We start from the raw sequence: 18,171 nt of genomic DNA on the forward strand, positions 1-18,171 counted from the left end.
TAGATCTTTTGCATACATACACTGTACAAAGGAGTCTTAGTATCTTGCTTTTGTAGTTTGGCAGATCTGCTTCCAGAACTCCAGCCAGGCCTTCCAAGTTACTCTCCAAAGAAGAAGTATTCTAATGGGGTAAAAAAATAGAAATGTATAATCTTGCAGTGAGATTCTGTCAAGATGTAATTTGATATTCCTTTCAATATGGAAGAATATTAATTGATAGGAAAAAATCAGATACAGAGTGAAGGGTACCGCCAGATGGAGGGCTCCTAGCACTGCCAATTAGAACACATTGGACTGTGATTTTCTTCCATAATACATTTTCTATAGTTAAAAAAAAGGTAGACAGTAGTGGGGAAAACACAGGAGGGTTACAAATAGAAGATGACATCATCTGGATTCATAGAAGCCCATGAATGAGGCAGGGCATTGCATAATAAAAGCCTTATCAGGAAGCACCCTCAGTTGTAATCTGGTTTTTAAATACAAGTTTTAAATTGCACAACTACCAACAGCTGAACAATAATATATAGGTCCAAACATGTGGTAAGTTCCACATTTAGTCCCAACATTTAGAAGAGGACTGGTTTGCATTTACTTCTTAAGCTCCATGCAGAATAAAACATGAAGAGATCAGCAATCCTATGAGAACAAGAGCAGGCCATAGATTAGACATTCCCCTTTCCTGCACTAATTCCTCCCCCGCCCAAACTTAGCCATGCTTAAACAATGCACAGCGGCAGTGTCAGCCATGATAAATCCTAACCAGGTTTTCCTTTAACTAGGATTTGAAATTAAGGTGTGAAGTTAGCTAACAAACACCAGTGAAGAGGATACCATAGTTACCAGATTCTGGCTTGTTAGCAGAGCAACACATCTGGTATGAATGCAAAGCTAAACAAACCATGTACAGAAAAGCCATGCAGAAGCAACTGGCCAGAATGCTCTAGCATGCTTGCTCTTTCTTGATAAACCACCATTTTGAAGATTCCTAGCTTACTGTTATGCACAGACCAGTTCTAAAACATAAACAAATCAAAAGTGTGAGCAGGAAGTTGCTAGTTTTTCTTACCTTTTCTCCCACTCTACATATTAAGGATTCAAGACGATCTTCAATCTTTAATGAATGTGATGTTCTCCTTCTCTTGTGAGGCTGCCCTCCTGTTTCAATTAGACAAAGCAGAAATAATTCAGCTCATGTTGTTTTCTGTGCTCCAAGGTAAACACTCTAATAAGGATATGGCTACTGTTAAAGACACAATGGCAAATCAGTACTAAGATGTTGCATTTGTAAATCTGTACATCATTTCAGCAATTCAGCCAAACCCTGCCATATTCTGCACAACTGCACTGAACCTATATGATCTAGAAGAGATGATATTATTAGTCATATGTATTTAATTGCTGTAGCAATTTCATGCCCTTACCCTTTTTTTATTCAATGTATTTGGAATTTTGGTTTGGAAGACTGAAGTTGAAATTAGCCATTACAAAGTTTGTTTTTTCCTTCTCCTTCCCCATCCTGTTTTTCTCTTCTGTTGTGTCTTTTAGATTGTAAGCCAGAAGGCAAGGTCTGTTTTATTTCTTATTTGATTTGGAAACTGCATTGGCAAAACTGCTTTACATAATAAAAGACACAAAGTAAACAACTATCTGTTAATCTTGTTGGGAGAACTCAGTGACAGAAGCTGGAAGACTTTTTGATCCCCCTCCTTCATCAGTGTCCTTCTCAGTATTCTGGAGGCTTTGTTAACGCTCTAGGGTAGCAGGTGCAGGGGAAAGAGAGAATTGGGAAAAGTCACACTCACAAATGCTTTTCCACTGGCGGGAGTGCACTCAGAGCAGATGCTCCTGTGGGTGGAAGAGTATTCAGGATTCAAGCCATTATTATTAATGGGCCTATCCTTTATTTATTATTTATTTATTTATTAAAACATTTCTATGCTGCCCCTTGCCGAAGCCTCGGGGTGGCTCACAGCACAAATAAAATACAATAAAATACAAAAATAACAATATAAAATTAACAATGTAAAATAAATAACAATATAAAAGAAGTCGCCCTGGCCAGATAAAAAAGCAAATATTGTTAACAATTAAAATGACGTTTAAATAAAAAGGTCTTCGCCTGGCGCTGAAAAACTAATAATGACGGCGCCAGGCAGACCTCTCTGGGGAGCGCATTCCATAGATTGGGCACCACCGCAGAGAAAGCCCTCCTCCGAGTACCTACCCTCCTAATTTCTTTCACGGAGGGTTCCCGGAGAGGGCCTCTCCCGCAGATCTCAAGGGGCGGCCGGGCATATATGGATGTAAGCGCTCCTTCAGGTAACCAGGACCCAAGCCGTTTAGGGCTTTATAGGTCATCACCAACACCTTGAATTGGGCCCGGACTTCAATGGGAAGCCAGTGAAGCTGATGGAGGACTGGAGGCATGTGAACATAACGCCCAGTCCCCGTCAGCAGCCTGGCAGCTCTATTTTGAACTAACTGAAGTATCCGGACCGTCTTCAAGGGAAGCCCCACGTAAAGCGCGTTACAGAAGTCAAGGCGGGAAGTCACCAGTGCGTGTGTCACCATCGCCAGGCAGTCGTACTCCAGGTAGGGGCGCGGCTGATTAATCAGCCGAAGCTGAAGGAAAGCGCTCCTCGCCGCTGCTGTCACCTGAGCTTCCAATGAAAGCTCCGGGTCGAGGAGCACTCCTAAGCTGCGGACCTTGTCCCTAAGAGGGAGTGCAACCCCATTCAGGACCAGGTCATATCCACCCTCTCCGAAGCCCGATCCACCAACCAACAGGACCTCCTTCTTGTCTGGATTGAGCTTCAGTTTAAAAATACCCTTTGCCCACTTAGAATCTAACAACCAAAATCAAAAGGAAAGGGATAAAGAGAGAATAAAATAGGCAAATCAGAATCAGGCAAAAATAATACAAACGATTATCATGTGACTAAATTCTGAGAGCAGAAGCCAAATCACTGTCTCATTCAAACTACTGAGCTATGTTGAAGATAAGAGAAAGACGAAAACTACTGAGCTCATTTGAAAGAGCTCACTGTATTTAAAAGTACTCAGGGAATGACCCATCACTGCCAAAGTTCAAGTAGCCAAAGAAAGCATACAAAATTGAACTTGATGTAGCCAATCCTTGTGCACTGCCAGTCAGAAATAGAAATGTTAGGTGCTATGAAAACCCAGGCATGTCCCATAGTGTTTTACACAGCCTTAATTTTTATTTAGTGCCTAATGCTGCAAATAGCATTGACCTAATGCACTGTAATAAAATTAGCAGAAACAAAATGTCTCTTTCATATACAAAAGTGGGCTGGCAGATTTATATATGTCATTGCTTACAAAATCTGAATCTAAAGGAGGAAATACTGACCATCACAAGAATTGCCCTTCATTTGCAAAAGCATTTTATAGTATAGCCCAAATCCCCCTCCCATTTCCACACTGATCACCATAGGATTCTTTTATATAAAACAAAGGATTCTGGGGCACTTGCAGTGATAAAGTCTCAGGTTGTGCTGGACACACTGAGTGCATCCTGCCCCCAAGCAAACTGAGCAGGCCCAACAGTGCCAGCTGCCTGCCCTGTGTGGGAAGGTTACCATGATGGGCGACCTGTCTGTTGGGCAGCTTGTGTGTCCTAATTAATCTTCTTGCGATAAATAAATAAAATGAAAAGATATGCTCATGAAACAGCTTGGAAATCATTATTTCAGATTCAGGTTTCAAAATGCGTATGGCCTGAAGAGAACAACTTTCTCTTGCCACACTTGCTATAAAGCACTCAGGTTGGGATGCTGAAACCTCCACAGTGATGTAAGGTGAAAATTTAGGGCCTTTTACTTGGATTTTTACCTCTATGCCACAAACAGCAAAGCTGTTATGAGGCCACAGGAACTGGTTACAGTGGGTTTGTAGAATGCTTAATATATTTTTATTTTATTCCTCCAAGAAATGCTGATTTCATCCCTGCTAAATTGATTAGTAAAGAGACTGCTTTACCATCAGAACTTTTAAATAGTCTTTTATTCAGAACAAGAGGCAGTTGGTATAAGTCTTCTCTTTTACTTGGTTCCAAGCAAATCAGAATGAGAACTTGCAACCATAAATTACTCTCTGCTTTATCCTTCTTTATATGATAACCCTCCCTCCATTGATACACAAACCTTGCACCATTATTCCTTCTTAGTATGAACATAGAACAAGGATGGTCAACCCTTAGGCTGAAACCCAAAATGGGCACTTAGAAAGCAAAACAAATCTATGTTCTGTACACTTCTTGCAACTTCTTCTCTACAGTCTGAGATTGCTAGAGATCCATCATTAGGTATTTATGTTGCTATATTTGCTTTGTTGTTTAGCTATCTTGCTATTAATGACTGGGATGTGCATGCTGTAAAATAAACAATATAAACAACCATGTTCACTATGAACTACTACTACTACATGCACATACTTTCTACAAAAGAAAGGAGAAAACAACAGGCAACATCCAACGTCGGTCACACTTAGAGCAGATAAATTAAATCAATGTGACATTTGTGCCCACTCTAAGGAGGCCTCAGTTTGGATTTTAACCAATATATGGCCTAATTAAATAAGCAACAGTTACATTCAGACATAACACTATACTATAGTTTAGCTTTAAGAAAACAAGCCTAGGCAAGCTTCAAGTTCATGAACTCTCTACCCCTTTCCTAATGCAACCAAAGGCATTTAAAAGCATTCATTTCCATTTCAGATTAACAGTTTGCCATGCTATCTAAAGCTAGACAAAGTGGTCAATCTTAAACATTGTTAGCAGAAACAAACCAACTTCAAACAACAGTTTATGAAGCTGGCTTTTTTCCTACTACTATATTTAAGACTAAGGAGAGTTCATATGCAACACTAAACTACAGGCAGTCTAAAACATAAGTAGAAGCCCCTGATATCTTCCTCATAGACTCCCTGAGGGTGGGGTTCAAGAGCCTGAAGTTTGCTGCAGCTCACCCTCAGTGCTAAAATATAGTTTACCAGATAGGCAAATGTATCCTTATTTGAGCCCTAAAATCAATTTACTTTCTTTGTACCAAAATCTTCTGACTCTGCATGTCAATGCAAATTTTCAAAACCTACAAACATTAAGACACATTACTGCTTTACCTAAAATACTGAAATACAGCACAACATCCAACAGGATCTACCAACAAATAGAAAAGCATCTGTCAGTGAAACATAGTTCCCCCATTCCTTTGAAACTTCCCACTATAGACTAACCAGAAGGACTAGGAGACTGTCAAACAGATTTCTGGGAGAGGGCAGCAGGGAATGCCACACAGGGGAAGGGAATGCTCATGCCAGACTGGTTGTCATCCAAGATTTGTTGTTCCTGGACAGGATTTCCAATCAACCTACAAGCATAGTCTTTAAGGTTTATGTTTCTGCTACTCTTTAACCAGGTGCACAGCTTAGAAAGTATGTTTAAAATCAGGATTCTGGCCATTTTTTCCTCATGAAACAGCTGTAGAAAACTATGGAAGCAGTTTTTCCTTGCTGCATCAATTTCTGGGGATGGGGGGGGGGGGGAATGCTGTCTCTCAAAGTATGTCAGGAAATGCCCAAGTCTGACCATGAGAGCTTTCCCGGCCCTCCCAATCCCTTGGCAATTACTCATTCCATGTATAGCTTAGATCAGACTTTATAACTACTCAAAATATGCCAAGGTTGAGCTGGGGTGTGTGCATGGGTTCACCTGCAGAGTCACCACTGATTCTTGGCAAAAACAACTACATTTAGCTCTCTTTTCTGATGCCTACAACTGAATGCAAATTTGCTATTTTATTTGTATAAAAACTGGTTTTTCTCTTAGAAAATCAGAGTTTACACAGGGTATATGGAGCTGGACAAAGTTAGATGCTTTGAATGCAAAATAATTCCAGGATCAATTGTAACATGATTATCATCACACTTCATTTATATCCCACCACTGTTCCTCTTGTGAGGAAACGAAGGCAACTTCCATGGTTCTACTTTATCTCCGCAACAGCTATGTGAGGTAGGTTGGGATGAGAGTGAGTGACTGGCCAAAATCACCGAATGAGATTCATAGCCAAGCAGGGACTAAAATCCAGCTCTCCTAGATCCCCAGTCTAACCCTCTAACCACTACACCAGCTCACACATGAGCATCTTTAGTGGAAAAAAAAACACAAATCTGCCAATCTGAAGTTAACATTTTATGCATCTGATGATGCAACCCGCGTCGAGGTAAGCTTCTTCCAGATCAAACGTGTTCATCTCTAAGAAGCCACAAGCTCCTGTATAGCTTTTGCTGCAACAAGCTAACAGGCCTACTTCTCAGGAACTGGCTATCAGGAGGCCAAAATTACGAAAGCTACGTTTTCCTCCTACCCCGCCAAATTGCTGCCAGTCAGAACAGCCAACCGCGGAATTGGTGGCCCACAGGCCTGACTCTGTCTAAACGCTCTTTCCATGCGTGTCCGCACTGCACAGGACGGCCCGCGACAGGCCTGCCGTTGACCTGCACCAATGCTCTTTATACACTCCACCGCGCGGGGGTGCGTGAAGCGCGGCAATTCCTCTCCGCGAGGACCAGTCCAGCGCGGCCGGGCCGGGCCGAGCCGGGCCGGGCCGGGGAGGTGGGGGCGACCGCCTCCTCCGGCCCCTCCTCCCGCCCCGCTGCCCCTTTCCCGGCTCCCGCTCACCGTCGTTCTCGTCGCTGTGCCGCCTGCGCGACATGGTCGGGCTCCCGCTCCGCGGACGGCCTGAGGGCTCCGCCGGGGGTGTGCAGGGACGATGACGGGAAAGAGGCGCGCCGGCTGGGGCTGCGGCTGGAGCAGTTCCCGCGCCTCGGTCCTGCGAGAGCAGCCGCGACGGCGACCGGCACTTGCGGTCTGGCCGGGCCTCCGACTCCGCAGCCACCCACCGAGCGGCCCAGCCAGCAGCGCGCCCTCGCGGCCGTCTCCCGCCCTTCCTTCCGGTCCCTCAGCAGCTCCTTCCTGTGGTCCCCAACCGTGGGCAACAGCCAATCCCTATGGGGAGGATGCAAAGAGAAGCTCTTCCGGGTGAACGGAGATTGAGGGAGAATGTACAAAGTGGTAGCCTTCTCAGGGAACGAAGAAACGCTCTTCCTACGGATGATTGCGGGGATTCCACCCAGAAGGCAAAACGAGGACTTAGGAAAACCTGCTTTGCAATCTTTCTCCAGCTTATAAGAAAATACAATCACCCTGTGATCTCCCCTTGTTTTACAGAAGAAAAATTGGGATGAAAAGAATTATAGAGGATTGGAATGGGGATTCCCACACTTTATTAATTGAATTTTGTGGAAGGCGAAGGTGATGACTATAATGACTACAAGATGACGATGATAGTCAATATAATTAACTATCTCTTTTGTTTATATTATGACAGAATATATTATACTGATACTATTATAATATTGTAACTTGCACAAAAATACATAACATGTTGCGTTCCTGATCTGGAAAGAAATGGACTATGTTGTGATAGAAACAATCTGTGAACAGTGCTGTGAACGTGCTGATTCTGACAAAGTGAAGCACTTTTAAGGTTCAGTCCCATGCAAGAAAAAAGATTGGTGTATGCTGGGGGTTGTGGACCTTTGTTCCATTTAAACCTACATAGAACTGCACCCTTAAACCACCCACCCATTTAATGCAGTGCGACTTATTTCTGAGAAAATATGCTTAGGATCAAGCTGTATGTCCCAGTGCTATCAGGGAGAGAAGTGCATGTAATCATAAAATATGCAAAAGTGAACCCAATGAATTCTATTGAATTTACTGCCTTACAGGGGTACTACTCTCCTGAAATCAGGATAACAAAGTCCCATTGAACTTAACTGTGCAATCCTGTGCATGATGATTCAGAACTAAGTGTTGCTTTTATATTAGTGTTGCTCATATCTCAGTAATATTTCTGCTTAAACAAGCCATCTTTTCAATTTTAATTTCACTTGCACTAGCACAAAATTAGACTGGATGGGTTGCTGCAAATTATTATTGAGTATCCCAGAGATTAATGAAGTTCAATGCTGCCTTAGGGCCGTCTTAACAGCATTATGGGTCCTGGGTAAAGCAGTGTACTGGAACCCCTATGACAACTACAACTACTGTTAATTTTTGAAGTTTTCCAATTTTCCAAGGGTTAACATACACAGATTAGTATGGGGCCCACGGGCAAGTGCCCATCAGGCCCATGCGTTAAGATGGCCCTGGTCAAAAGTAATGTGCGGGCTGGAGAGATGAGTAGGATCATAGAATTAAAGGTGGGGTTTTGTGTTCAGTTCCAGAATACAGTTATTTTATGGTGCTTCCAAATTAGGTTTCTGCTATATAATCCCCTTGACTTATCCACAGAATTTTACAGGCAAGGTGAGGAAAGTTAGTGAATGTCATCTTTTATTTACAACCTTTCCATGTTTTCTGATCACTTCTATCTTTTTCTTCCTGCACATGAGGCAAGGACCAAATGGCTATACTGTTACCTTTTGCCTAGTAGTGCTAAGATTCATCTGCCCAGAAACAACTGCACACAAAACTCTGCCATAGCTTGAAAAAAGGCATTTCACACCTTTGCAAAAATCACCTTTAAGAGATTATGGTTAATGTACATATTGTCTTTTGATTAGTGAAGTTCCCACAGTCAGCTTAAACGTGTCCTATGGTACAATTCTGTGAAAGTTTACACAGAAAAAAAAGTCCTGCAGATACCAGCATGAATGCCTCCCTCAGTAATGCTGAGAGTTGTAGTCATTTTTCTGTCTAAACATACATCTTAACATCTTTGATGTACATGCCTTCTTTAAAATACCTGAATTGGGTAATTTCTTGAAACATTGTTCATTTTCCCCTATCACTCCCACTATCATTCAAATTGGCATTTCATAGAAAGTAGACCACCTGAGGTGTATTCTGAGTCAGAACACACTATAATGCAGTGAAAACAGACTTTTAACTCATTATCTCCAGACTATCTTGGGCATAGACTAAGACTGAAGTTGTGTGTGTGTGTGTGTGTGTGTGTTCTGCGTATAAGTTACCTTGTACTTAGAAGTCTTAGATCTGACTTTTACATCCGACATCTTACGTACATAGACATTACAGCAAAAAATGTTACTCTGCCGTAACATTCATTTGTCCCATTCTAAATAATTGTTTCCTTCCCTATGTGCCTTCCTGCCCCTTAAGATTTGGTGCAGAGGTCCTTTGGGAGCCCTCCTTGAAGGAGATTAGGAGGGTGGTTACCTAGAGAAGTGCCTTCTCAGTGGTGGCACTCTGGCTATGGAATGTGCTCCCCAGAGAGGTTCACCTGGTGCCCACTCTGTATTCCTTTTGGCACCAGGCTAACATCTTTTTATTCACCCATTATTTTAAGGTCGATTAGGTTTTCATGTGGGTTTTATTTATTGGGTTTATTGGATGCTATGTTTTAGTCAGGTTTTTATTGTAAGACCACCCTGAGACTGTTGTAGTCAGTATAGAAAAGCTTTAAATAAATAAATAATGTGCTGGTTAAACTAAGTTACTCCTAATGTTTGTGTGTTTGGGAGCTGGACTATTCTTACACACCTATGTTAGAAGTGCAAGATGATTTGTGGGTTTTGAAAGATACTGAACAAAATCGGTTTCACATAGTTGCCATCTATTTAAACCTTTTCAGGTTAGTACATTGTTACCCTTGAGGCCTAGTTGCCAAGCAACTAGGGATGGGCTTGGAAGTCTCTTGTTCTCCATCTGATGTCCTGGACTGCTTAGCACAGCAAATAACAGGCATATAACTAATGCTTTACAATAGGCCGTGCCTTTATTTATGTTATTACTTCTTATTCTTAGGTAATGACAAATCTGAATAAACCACAGACTGAAAAAAGCCTTATGTAGTCTGACTGAGACCTAGATATAGATAGGAGTAATCCTGGTTCTCACTAGATCTCACTTCCAATAAGCCTCTGCCAAGAGCTGCCCTTGCTATAGACTCTGCATTGCTGTCATGATGTGAGGAAGAATTGCCCATTTGTAAAGAACTCTGGGGGCTGCATCTCTGTATGAGTCCTTGCTCCTGACTTGCCTCCTTCCAATCGGGAAACACTCCTTATCTTCATGTTGCCACAATAAAGGTAGTTCACCATATGGATTGTTTTTCCTTGTTTTTTCCTTGTGTCTCATGCAAATACTCCAGAAGCAGGCTCCTCTGAGGGCAGCAGACAGAAGTTTGGAAAGCACTCCCCGAAGTGTCAAACGGGCCCCCAGTTTTAAGGGGCTCCCCGTATGTGCCGGTCCCATTGTGAGAGCTGCCGGCCCACCAGCATTCGCCGGCGGGGCGCCGCCACCGCCCGGCCTCCATCCCCGCAGCACTTCGCTCGCGCGAGCAGTGACCCCTCTGCAGGGCTGTGAATTGCCAGCAGTCCCTCACGCGGAGCGTTTCCAGGGAGGAGCCCGGGCGGAGGAGGTTACGGGAGAGTGAGACATGCTTTCCCCCGGCAGAGAGAGTCAGCACATTCAGCTGGCCGCCGAGGAGGAGGGGAGGGAGCCCGCGCGGGGGACGGCCGGCCCAGGGAGCGCCCGGCGCCGCAGCGCGCTCGTGCGGGTAAAGGGGCGATCGAGGCGCGGGCCGGCGGCGGGGGGACGGGAGGGCTCGCGCCGCGGTGTCCGCGCGGCCCCAGAGTGGCGCTGGGCTGGCGCGAGTCCTCACGCGGGACAAAGACGGCGGCTTGCAGCGGGAAGAGGGGCCAGAGCCCCCGCCCGCCCCCTGCCAAGGAAGTGGGTTCGCCGGGCACGGGTTTGGCTCTGGCCGTGGCTTGGAATGCGCCCGTTTGCTTCCTCGCTTGCGCACCGGCAGGAAAGCGCCAAGTCCTGCTCTTGGACGCAGTATTGCTTTGGGAGCAAACTTGGCAGCCGAGGCGTCTGTGTGTCCACTGGCGGAGCGGAGAGGTCCTTTGCAGTCCTTCCCTCCGCCACGCTGGTCAGTGATGGTCGTCTGGCATAGCTAGTAATTGTAAGCTACCGATATAGAGAGTAGTGATAAGTACTGATAAGTGCCGATAAGACACAGTACCTGAGCAGTAGCCTTTCAACAGCGCTGTAAAGGAGGCCAGTACCTCTCTCTCTCTCTCTCTCTCTCTCTCTCTCTCTCTCTCTCTCTCTCGCGCACGCACGCACGCACGCACGCACGCAAGTATGCTCTAAGGCTTATTGACTTATTGAGAGGTCATGTTGCTGAAGCAAGATCATTTTGGTTCTCAGGTCACACATGCGTTATACTGGGCCACTCAACTCACTGGCTGCATGTAACATCTCAAGGAGACAGTGACATGTTAAGACACAGAGGAGAGATTTTCAGGAGATCCAAAGGAGAAGACTCAGAGCAATTAAGAAAAGATGTGTTATTGCTGGTGGATTGAATTTCCACCTGATCTCGGGGTGTCCATGGTCAGAAATTACATAGAAATGGAAAGAGAGTCCAGTTCATTGCATAATATGCTAGATGAGATTCCTCAACAGACAGATTTGCCATATTTGGGATAACTGCATGTGGTCTTGATTAATGGCCTCAGAACTGTATAATACAGTATAATAATTGTGATATTGCAGAAATCCTTGCACCCTCCCTCCAAAAAACCCCAGATTTATAAAGGTTATTATTATTCCCTTTGCACAGAGAAGGTGCTCATTCTGATACTTACCTAGTTGAGTTCCTGGCTGTGATAAGATGGCCACTTAGTGCATTCCTAAATAGGGGACATAATATGTGCTTTTCTGCAAAATATTTGCATATGCTAATTTGTATGTAAAGTTGCCAATTTAGTAACAATAACTGAAATTTAAGCAGAAGTGCAATCCATCTCACCTTAGTGTGAAGACTGGCCATGTGATCTGTGTGCTTCCTCAGTCTGTTGCCCTGGCATGCAATGTTGGTGGGCAACTTCAAGGCCCGTCCCTGCTCTCCTGTCTTCAGTGACTTTAAATTGTACTTGGATTGGACCGCCTTTCAAACACAGGACACCTTGAAACAGAGGCCCGTCCTCTGTACAGTGGAGCACCTAGCACAGCTGATATTTTAAATGGTGACTTCTCAGCTTAGAGTACAAGTATTTCTGCAGTATAATACTACTGTAATTCTTGAGAGAGTGTCATAAAGTGACAGTCCTCAAGACCTTTTAGAGTGCCAGGTGCCTTCTGTATGTGAAGACAAGCTTTAATATAAAAACAGAGCTCGTAGCACATCCTTCAGCTGTGCAGAAAACCCAGTTTCCTCACAATGGTAGGTGTGCATGTCAGGAGATTGAACATCAGCTCAGTCATGTCCGTTTCTGCATCTTCAGGTGGCATGGTTCCACCTTTCTACTCTTTTAATTCTTTTAAAGCACCATGTGCTATGTCCAGCCTCAGCCTGGAAAGGAACCAGTACAGTTTTGGGCTGATGGTAATCAAATTGCTTCCAGAATTAATCTCACTATTTGCAAATCTCACATTTCTCAGAGCACTTTTCACTTCTACAAATGTTGTTTTCTTTTTGCATCTTTATAAATCCATGTTTTGGAACCATCTTTCTTAGGTCACAGGAAAAAACTTATGCCCAGCTGCTGTGACATAGTGATGACTTCTTTGTCTTTGCCTGATGGAGACGATGAAGCTGAACTTTGCATTTGGACATTTGCAGACCTGGAGGTGAAAGACCCTTTTCCATACAAGAGTGACTTCAAAGCTGAGTTAGATGCCAGGGCTCGAAAGAAGTACGCATCTGCAAAGAAGAAGGTATTTGAGTTGGTATTATTAACATGGTTATATGTGATCATCTACTAAAAGTGTTATACAGGGGGAGATTCTTAAGCCTGCTCAAGCTGTGACTGAATATGGCATATAAAAAGAACAAGACTTGATGCTGATCAAATATATTCTGATCCTATAGAATACATTTGAATAGACTGTTTCAAACAAATTCCAATATCTGGAGTTACTGCCTTAGGCCAGCAGTGGATACTGAGCCACCAAAGGTGCCAGCAAAGAGCTGGCTCCTCTTCTCCACGACAGAGCTACAGGAGAGGAAGAGCTTGCAGGAGAGACGAGTGCTCCATCCATGCCTGCTTTTCCACCATAGCCCTTGATTCCAGCCAATACTCACCCCAGCCACAGTTCTGAACATCTGTTTGCTGTGGCAGCTGGGGAAAACAGCTGCAGGGAGGAGAGTGGGGGAAGCCATGGGAAGGGAACTACCATGGATTAACTTTCTAGGTTGTATCCGAAAGTGACAGGATGTTGAAGTAGAATTTCACATGAAAGGGCTAAAAAATGGAGAGTTAGCACTGGAGGCCTGTATCTACAGATTCCATGGTTTGTTTCAGATCAGTCATGTGAATGGCATCCTTTTCAACTATGCAACTTGCAATTCTGGGTATATCTCCTATCAGATTGTTCTGTCTCCCAGTTTTCTTCTTCTCATAGACCTCTTCCTCTGGCCTTTATCCCTCGCTTAATTCCTGCAGGCTGTGCCCTCTCCACCATCCCTTCTGTCACTGCCTCCACCCTGTCATCCTCGGCTGCTTCTGACCGCTTGCTGCCTTTTCAAACTCCTGCTTCATCCTTTCCTCTTCTCGCTTGTCTGACTCAGTAGACAGTGCCCACTGCAGCCAGCTTGTAGGAAAGAAACAATCGCATCACTGGTAGGACAGAACAGTTTCCCAGAAGGCAACGGTAATGTGTAGTGACCATTCATGTCCACCATGGTTGCTATTTGGTGGAAGAGCAAGCCCCCAGCCATTTTGTGGGAATAGCCTGCGACACTTTCTCAAAGTTCCAGATGTGCCTACCAACCCCAAAACTCAAGGACTCCCTCTACCTGCTACACACCTTGTCGCTGTCTCTCTTTGAATGCTAACCCAACATTCTCTTTATGTGTATGTTTGTGCTCAACACCTGAGGCCTCCTTTGACTGCCGCCTCTGAAGGAGGTTGAGACGCTAGGGACGAGGGAACAGAACGTCTCAGTAGTGGCCCTCTGATGAAGGGGTGTTCTCTCCAGTTAGGTCCACGTGGCATCATCATTGTCATCTTAAGGCTTACCTCTGTTCTCAGACATCTGATGGCATATAACGGGGCTTTTTAATGCTTTTGCTTTATCAGGTCCTGGTATTTTATGGTCCTCTGCTTTTCATGGAATAGTAGATTTGGAAGGGGCCATGAAGACCATCGGGTCCATCCCCCTGCTGTTGCAGGACACTAATTTACACCATCCCTGCTGCAGGACACCATTACACAATTTTAGTTGTTTTAAGCCTGTTCACATTTTATATCATGTTTTATCATGCTGGTTTGTGGGGGGGGGGTTAATTTTTGTGGAACCTGCCAGAGAATTTTGGTATTATGGTGAGATAGAAACATGATAAACAAATGAGAACCTAGTCCTACCCTATGGGCAAAGAACCCACTGTGCCTGCTCTTCAACTCTTAGCATCTGCCTTTGCCTTGAGGTCTTGCCACCCAAGCTTGTTTCTTGCCACTGCAGGCATTTGCCCTCTTTGTCAAAGCCAAGGAAGTGGTCGGTGACATTTGCTGTCCAATGGCTGCCTGTCAAGCATCTGTTTCCTGGAGATGCTGCCAACAGACTTTCAGCGACCTGAGTGGCATCCACAGGCACGTCTCTGCCCAGCATTCAGGGGACGTGGGGCAGCAAACAGTGGCACTCTTAAAGCAGCTGGCGGGCAACAACGTTTCCACGGATGAGGTGCCTCAGCCAAACAGGCCTCTGCATCAAACCCAGATGTTTTACAAGCTCCCAGATACGAGCCACCTTGGTGCAGATGAAATCAAAAGGTATGGGATTACTTTTTAAATCTCTTCCAGAGGGGTAGTCTTGTTAGTCTATTGCAACGAAAGCCACACAAACTCCTTTGGCAACTTAAGGACTAGCACGTTGATTCTGGCTTCAGCCTTTGTGAACTAGACCATGGGATGCCATGCATCTGATGAGGTGATCCCTGGTCTACAAAAGCTGATGCCAGAATCAACGTGGCAGCTTTTAAGGTGCCGCAAGACTCTTTATTAGCTTGTTTTTAACAATGGACCAACATCCAGAGGGTAGTACCACCTAAAACCTGAGGAACTGCTCAGATCTTGTCAGGCCAATTATGAAAATATGGCTTTTCTTACATGAGCTTCTTTCCTGTGTTTTTGGCAGCAGTGAGCTTGGGCAAGTTCTGCTTTACTATTGCTACTGCGAGGTGGCAGATCCCGGGGGACTCTGTGAGTGGCAGAAGGCTTTATGTCAACACCTGCACCTGACTGGCAAGGTAAATGGCTTGGCTGGAGTTATATCCACCAGCAGACCTGGTGTGTGTTCTGTATCTGTTCATATAGTATGTGGAACATTGTGGAGAAGTAATGGAGAATTAATTTATTAAGGGGGTGATTCTGTGGCCCCTATACATGGTCCAGAGTCCATAGGATACTTCAACTCTCAGCTCCAAGGTCAGAGACTGTTGTCCTACTTCAGAGCTGGGAATCCACTTCCCTGCTCTGGTTCCCATCCATTGCAGTAACGGGGAAAGAACTGCACGGTGACTCTCTGGGGTTGGGAATTAGACCTGAGCGAAGTGGAAGAGGGTGATCAGATGGGTAGGGAAGAAAAGAAACAGTCTGATGTAACCAATGCCCTCTGCAGCCTTCTTCCCCAACTCTGAAGTTCCCTGCTAGATGGCCAAAAATGCAGTGTTGTGAGCTGATCCCTTCTCTCTTTCCCTCTGGTTTTAAACTCAAGACAATCCTTTGAAGTGTAGTTCTTTTATTGCAACTCAACAGATTATGGAACAGGATGAACCCTAAATTGAGGAAGAAGCTGAGGGAGAACTCTCTGCCCATGTAAAGAGTTCAGATCCCAACTGGAAACTTCCACTTTGTCCTTGCCTTTCAGTAAAGCTTCTGGCTCTGCCCTCAGGGTGGCTCTCACTGTTGGAGAGCCAGGCAGTTCAGCCCCTCCAATTAAGCAGCTTGTTTCTCCTGATGCCTCCTCACTGGGTCAAGGACTGGGTCTCATACCCACTCCCCTCCTGAAAACCCTTCTGCCCCTCCCAAAACAGCTTGATTCTCACATGCTGCCTGTGAAAGTTCACTAGGCGGCCCTGAACTTGGAAGTCCCCTCCCACCTTGCTGCTTCACTGACGCCACCTCAGAGTTCAACAGATCCCTTGGCACCATCTGTGGTGATTGAGCGACGGACTCCCTCACTACCCAGAACAGAAGCTCAGGATGGTGGAGACCATCAGCCTCCAAGGGCCCTAAATGTATTGAACACCACATCAAATACATTTCTCAAAAAGAGCTGCAAAAATGCCAGTGCAGCAGAAAACACAGTATCACATGGCAGAAACTTGGATCATTTCTTAACCAGAGGGTAAGAACGGAGGTGATCATAGTTAAATCAGACTTAATATTCCACAAATATTTCTGAGTATTTTAAATGGCTTAGGGCAGCCTTCCCCAACCTTGTGCCTTCCAGAGGAGATTTGCGTGTGGATCCCCAGCTCCAAGATCAGAGCATTGTTCCAGCCTTGGAGCTGAGAATCTGAACAAGCAGGGGGCATGCAGTTGCTCAGTTAAAATTACTGTTGTCAAGCCATGGAGAACAGGAACGTTTTAGCTATATGCCAGAACGAGAGCAGCGTTCTAGTAGTTCTCCTCACCAGAGATGATGTTGAAGCTTTACCAGTTTTCCCTGAGGTGTGTCCTGGGAAAAAATAAGCATCTCTTCCTCATTTGTCCTCCCTGAGTTTCTGAATACAACCTCCCATGGTTGCATTTCATTTAAAAAAATGGAGGGACACAGCACCCCACTTTTGCAGTGTGTACTTTATCTATAAGGGTGAAAAATAATGTGTATTTTCTTGAGACATGTCTCTTGGGTTTACTTCTGTGTAGACTCATGTAGGCCTGGACTACACCTCTTGTACTGAACTTTCTTGCTTGGCTTCCAGGTACGAATTGCTTCTGAAGGCATTAATGGAACTGTTGGAGGGAGCAGGGTAGCCACTGGCCTTTATATAGATGCAATGCTGTCTCATCCCCTCTTTAAAGGCACTTTGATGAAGGAGGATTTCAAGGTGAAACACCCCGAAATCAACATGGCTCTATTATGTATTCTTGATCCTACTCCGAGAATTTCTTTAAGCGTTGTCTCCCATTAACAGGGAATTTTCAGCAGCAGACCCTGCATGTAATTGGGGTGTACCACCATCACAGGCATGTATTGGATAGCGCCTGGGATGTGAGCACCCTCAAGAAACACAACATCCCCTTTCCCATGCCTGAAGAGGTTAGGCCCACCTCTGATCCCCCCCCCCCCCCCCCCGCCACCGTCTGAAGGGAGGTGGTTGCTCCTTTTTGTGGTTCCCCATACATAGAATATGCTCTACAAGGACCCTCCACGTTTGGTGTTTCTTCAGCACCAGATGTGAACTTTTTTGTTATTAGCCCAGGCTTCCCAGTATCTTTCGATAACTGGTTTTAATGGGTTCTGTTGGACTTTATTCCTACTGAGCTTCTGGTGTTTTCTGTGGGCTTCACATGCTGAATTTGTTTGGACATTGCATTTGCTATTTTGTTGTTTTCATGATGGGAGGCAGCCAGGCAATGTTTATTTCTGGCTGAAGGGCAACCCATAAAGATCCAAAGTAAAGAAATGCCTTTTGCCTCTGTGTTACTAGAAGTGAAACAGGTTTCACAGGCTTTTGAGAAAGCCAAAAGTTGCCAAACATCATCCAGAGTGGTTTCTTCAGGACCTGATTGCGGTGCAAAAGGCATTTCTGAATGTGTTCCAGGCTCCACCTTTCAGATCCCCTTCAACCTCAAGGGAGGGAGCCCCTTTCCTCAGTAGAAGCTGTTACCTGTCTCCTGCCTCAAGGTCTTTTGGTAGCCTTTTCTTGTTTTGTTTTCTCCCCATTTCTCAGACCAGTGCAGGAGGGGCTCACTGTTTCCCAGACCTTCGAATTGGCGTCTTTGAAGAAATAGTACCCATGGGAATTAACCCAGAGAAAGTCTCTTACAAAGAAACTGGTATGGAGAACCACAGGGCTTGGCTTCGGATCGGGGGCGTAGACACTTTTCTCTCTCCAAGGCCCAAATCCCTTGGGGTAATCTGTCATGGGCTGCATT

The 18,171-nt window shown here is 44.9% G+C and overlaps 2 protein-coding genes across 6 annotated transcripts in view; one reads left to right on the forward strand and one right to left on the reverse strand.

Moving 5' to 3' along the window:
• Positions 1 to 6,963, reverse strand: part of NCBP1 (nuclear cap binding protein subunit 1) — a 28,260-nt gene extending 21,297 nt beyond the window's left edge. Inside the window, exons 1-3 of the mRNA XM_044439493.1 lie at positions 6,710 to 6,963; positions 1,070 to 1,158; positions 21 to 121 (exon numbers count right to left, since the gene is read on the reverse strand). Coding sequence (XP_044295428.1) covers positions 21 to 121; positions 1,070 to 1,158; positions 6,710 to 6,743 — 224 coding nt within the window. The 5' untranslated portion in view covers positions 6,744 to 6,963. The remainder of the gene's footprint in view (positions 1 to 20; positions 122 to 1,069; positions 1,159 to 6,709) is intronic.
• Positions 6,964 to 10,487: 3,524 nt separating this feature from the next.
• Positions 10,488 to 18,171, forward strand: part of TSTD2 (thiosulfate sulfurtransferase like domain containing 2) — a 31,848-nt gene continuing 24,164 nt past the window's right edge. For 2 of the 5 annotated variants that reach the window (XM_044439515.1, XM_044439513.1), the window contains exons 1-6: positions 10,489 to 10,616; positions 12,585 to 12,784; positions 14,531 to 14,838; positions 15,203 to 15,314; positions 16,995 to 17,120; positions 17,967 to 18,072. In XM_044439515.1, the coding sequence (XP_044295450.1) occupies positions 12,602 to 12,784; positions 14,531 to 14,838; positions 15,203 to 15,314; positions 16,995 to 17,120; positions 17,967 to 18,072 (835 nt within the window). In that variant the 5' untranslated portion in view covers positions 10,489 to 10,616; positions 12,585 to 12,601. Of the gene's footprint in view, positions 10,617 to 12,584; positions 12,785 to 14,530; positions 14,839 to 15,202; positions 15,315 to 16,994; positions 17,121 to 17,966; positions 18,073 to 18,171 lie in introns of all 5 variants that reach the window. The other 3 variants (XM_044439514.1, XM_044439517.1, XM_044439516.1) reach the window with 3 other exon arrangements.

The sequence above is a fragment of the Varanus komodoensis genome, unplaced genomic scaffold, assembly GCF_004798865.1.
Source record: "Varanus komodoensis strain SLA01 unplaced genomic scaffold, ASM479886v1 scaffold35, whole genome shotgun sequence".
NCBI lineage: Eukaryota > Metazoa > Chordata > Lepidosauria > Squamata > Varanidae > Varanus > Varanus komodoensis.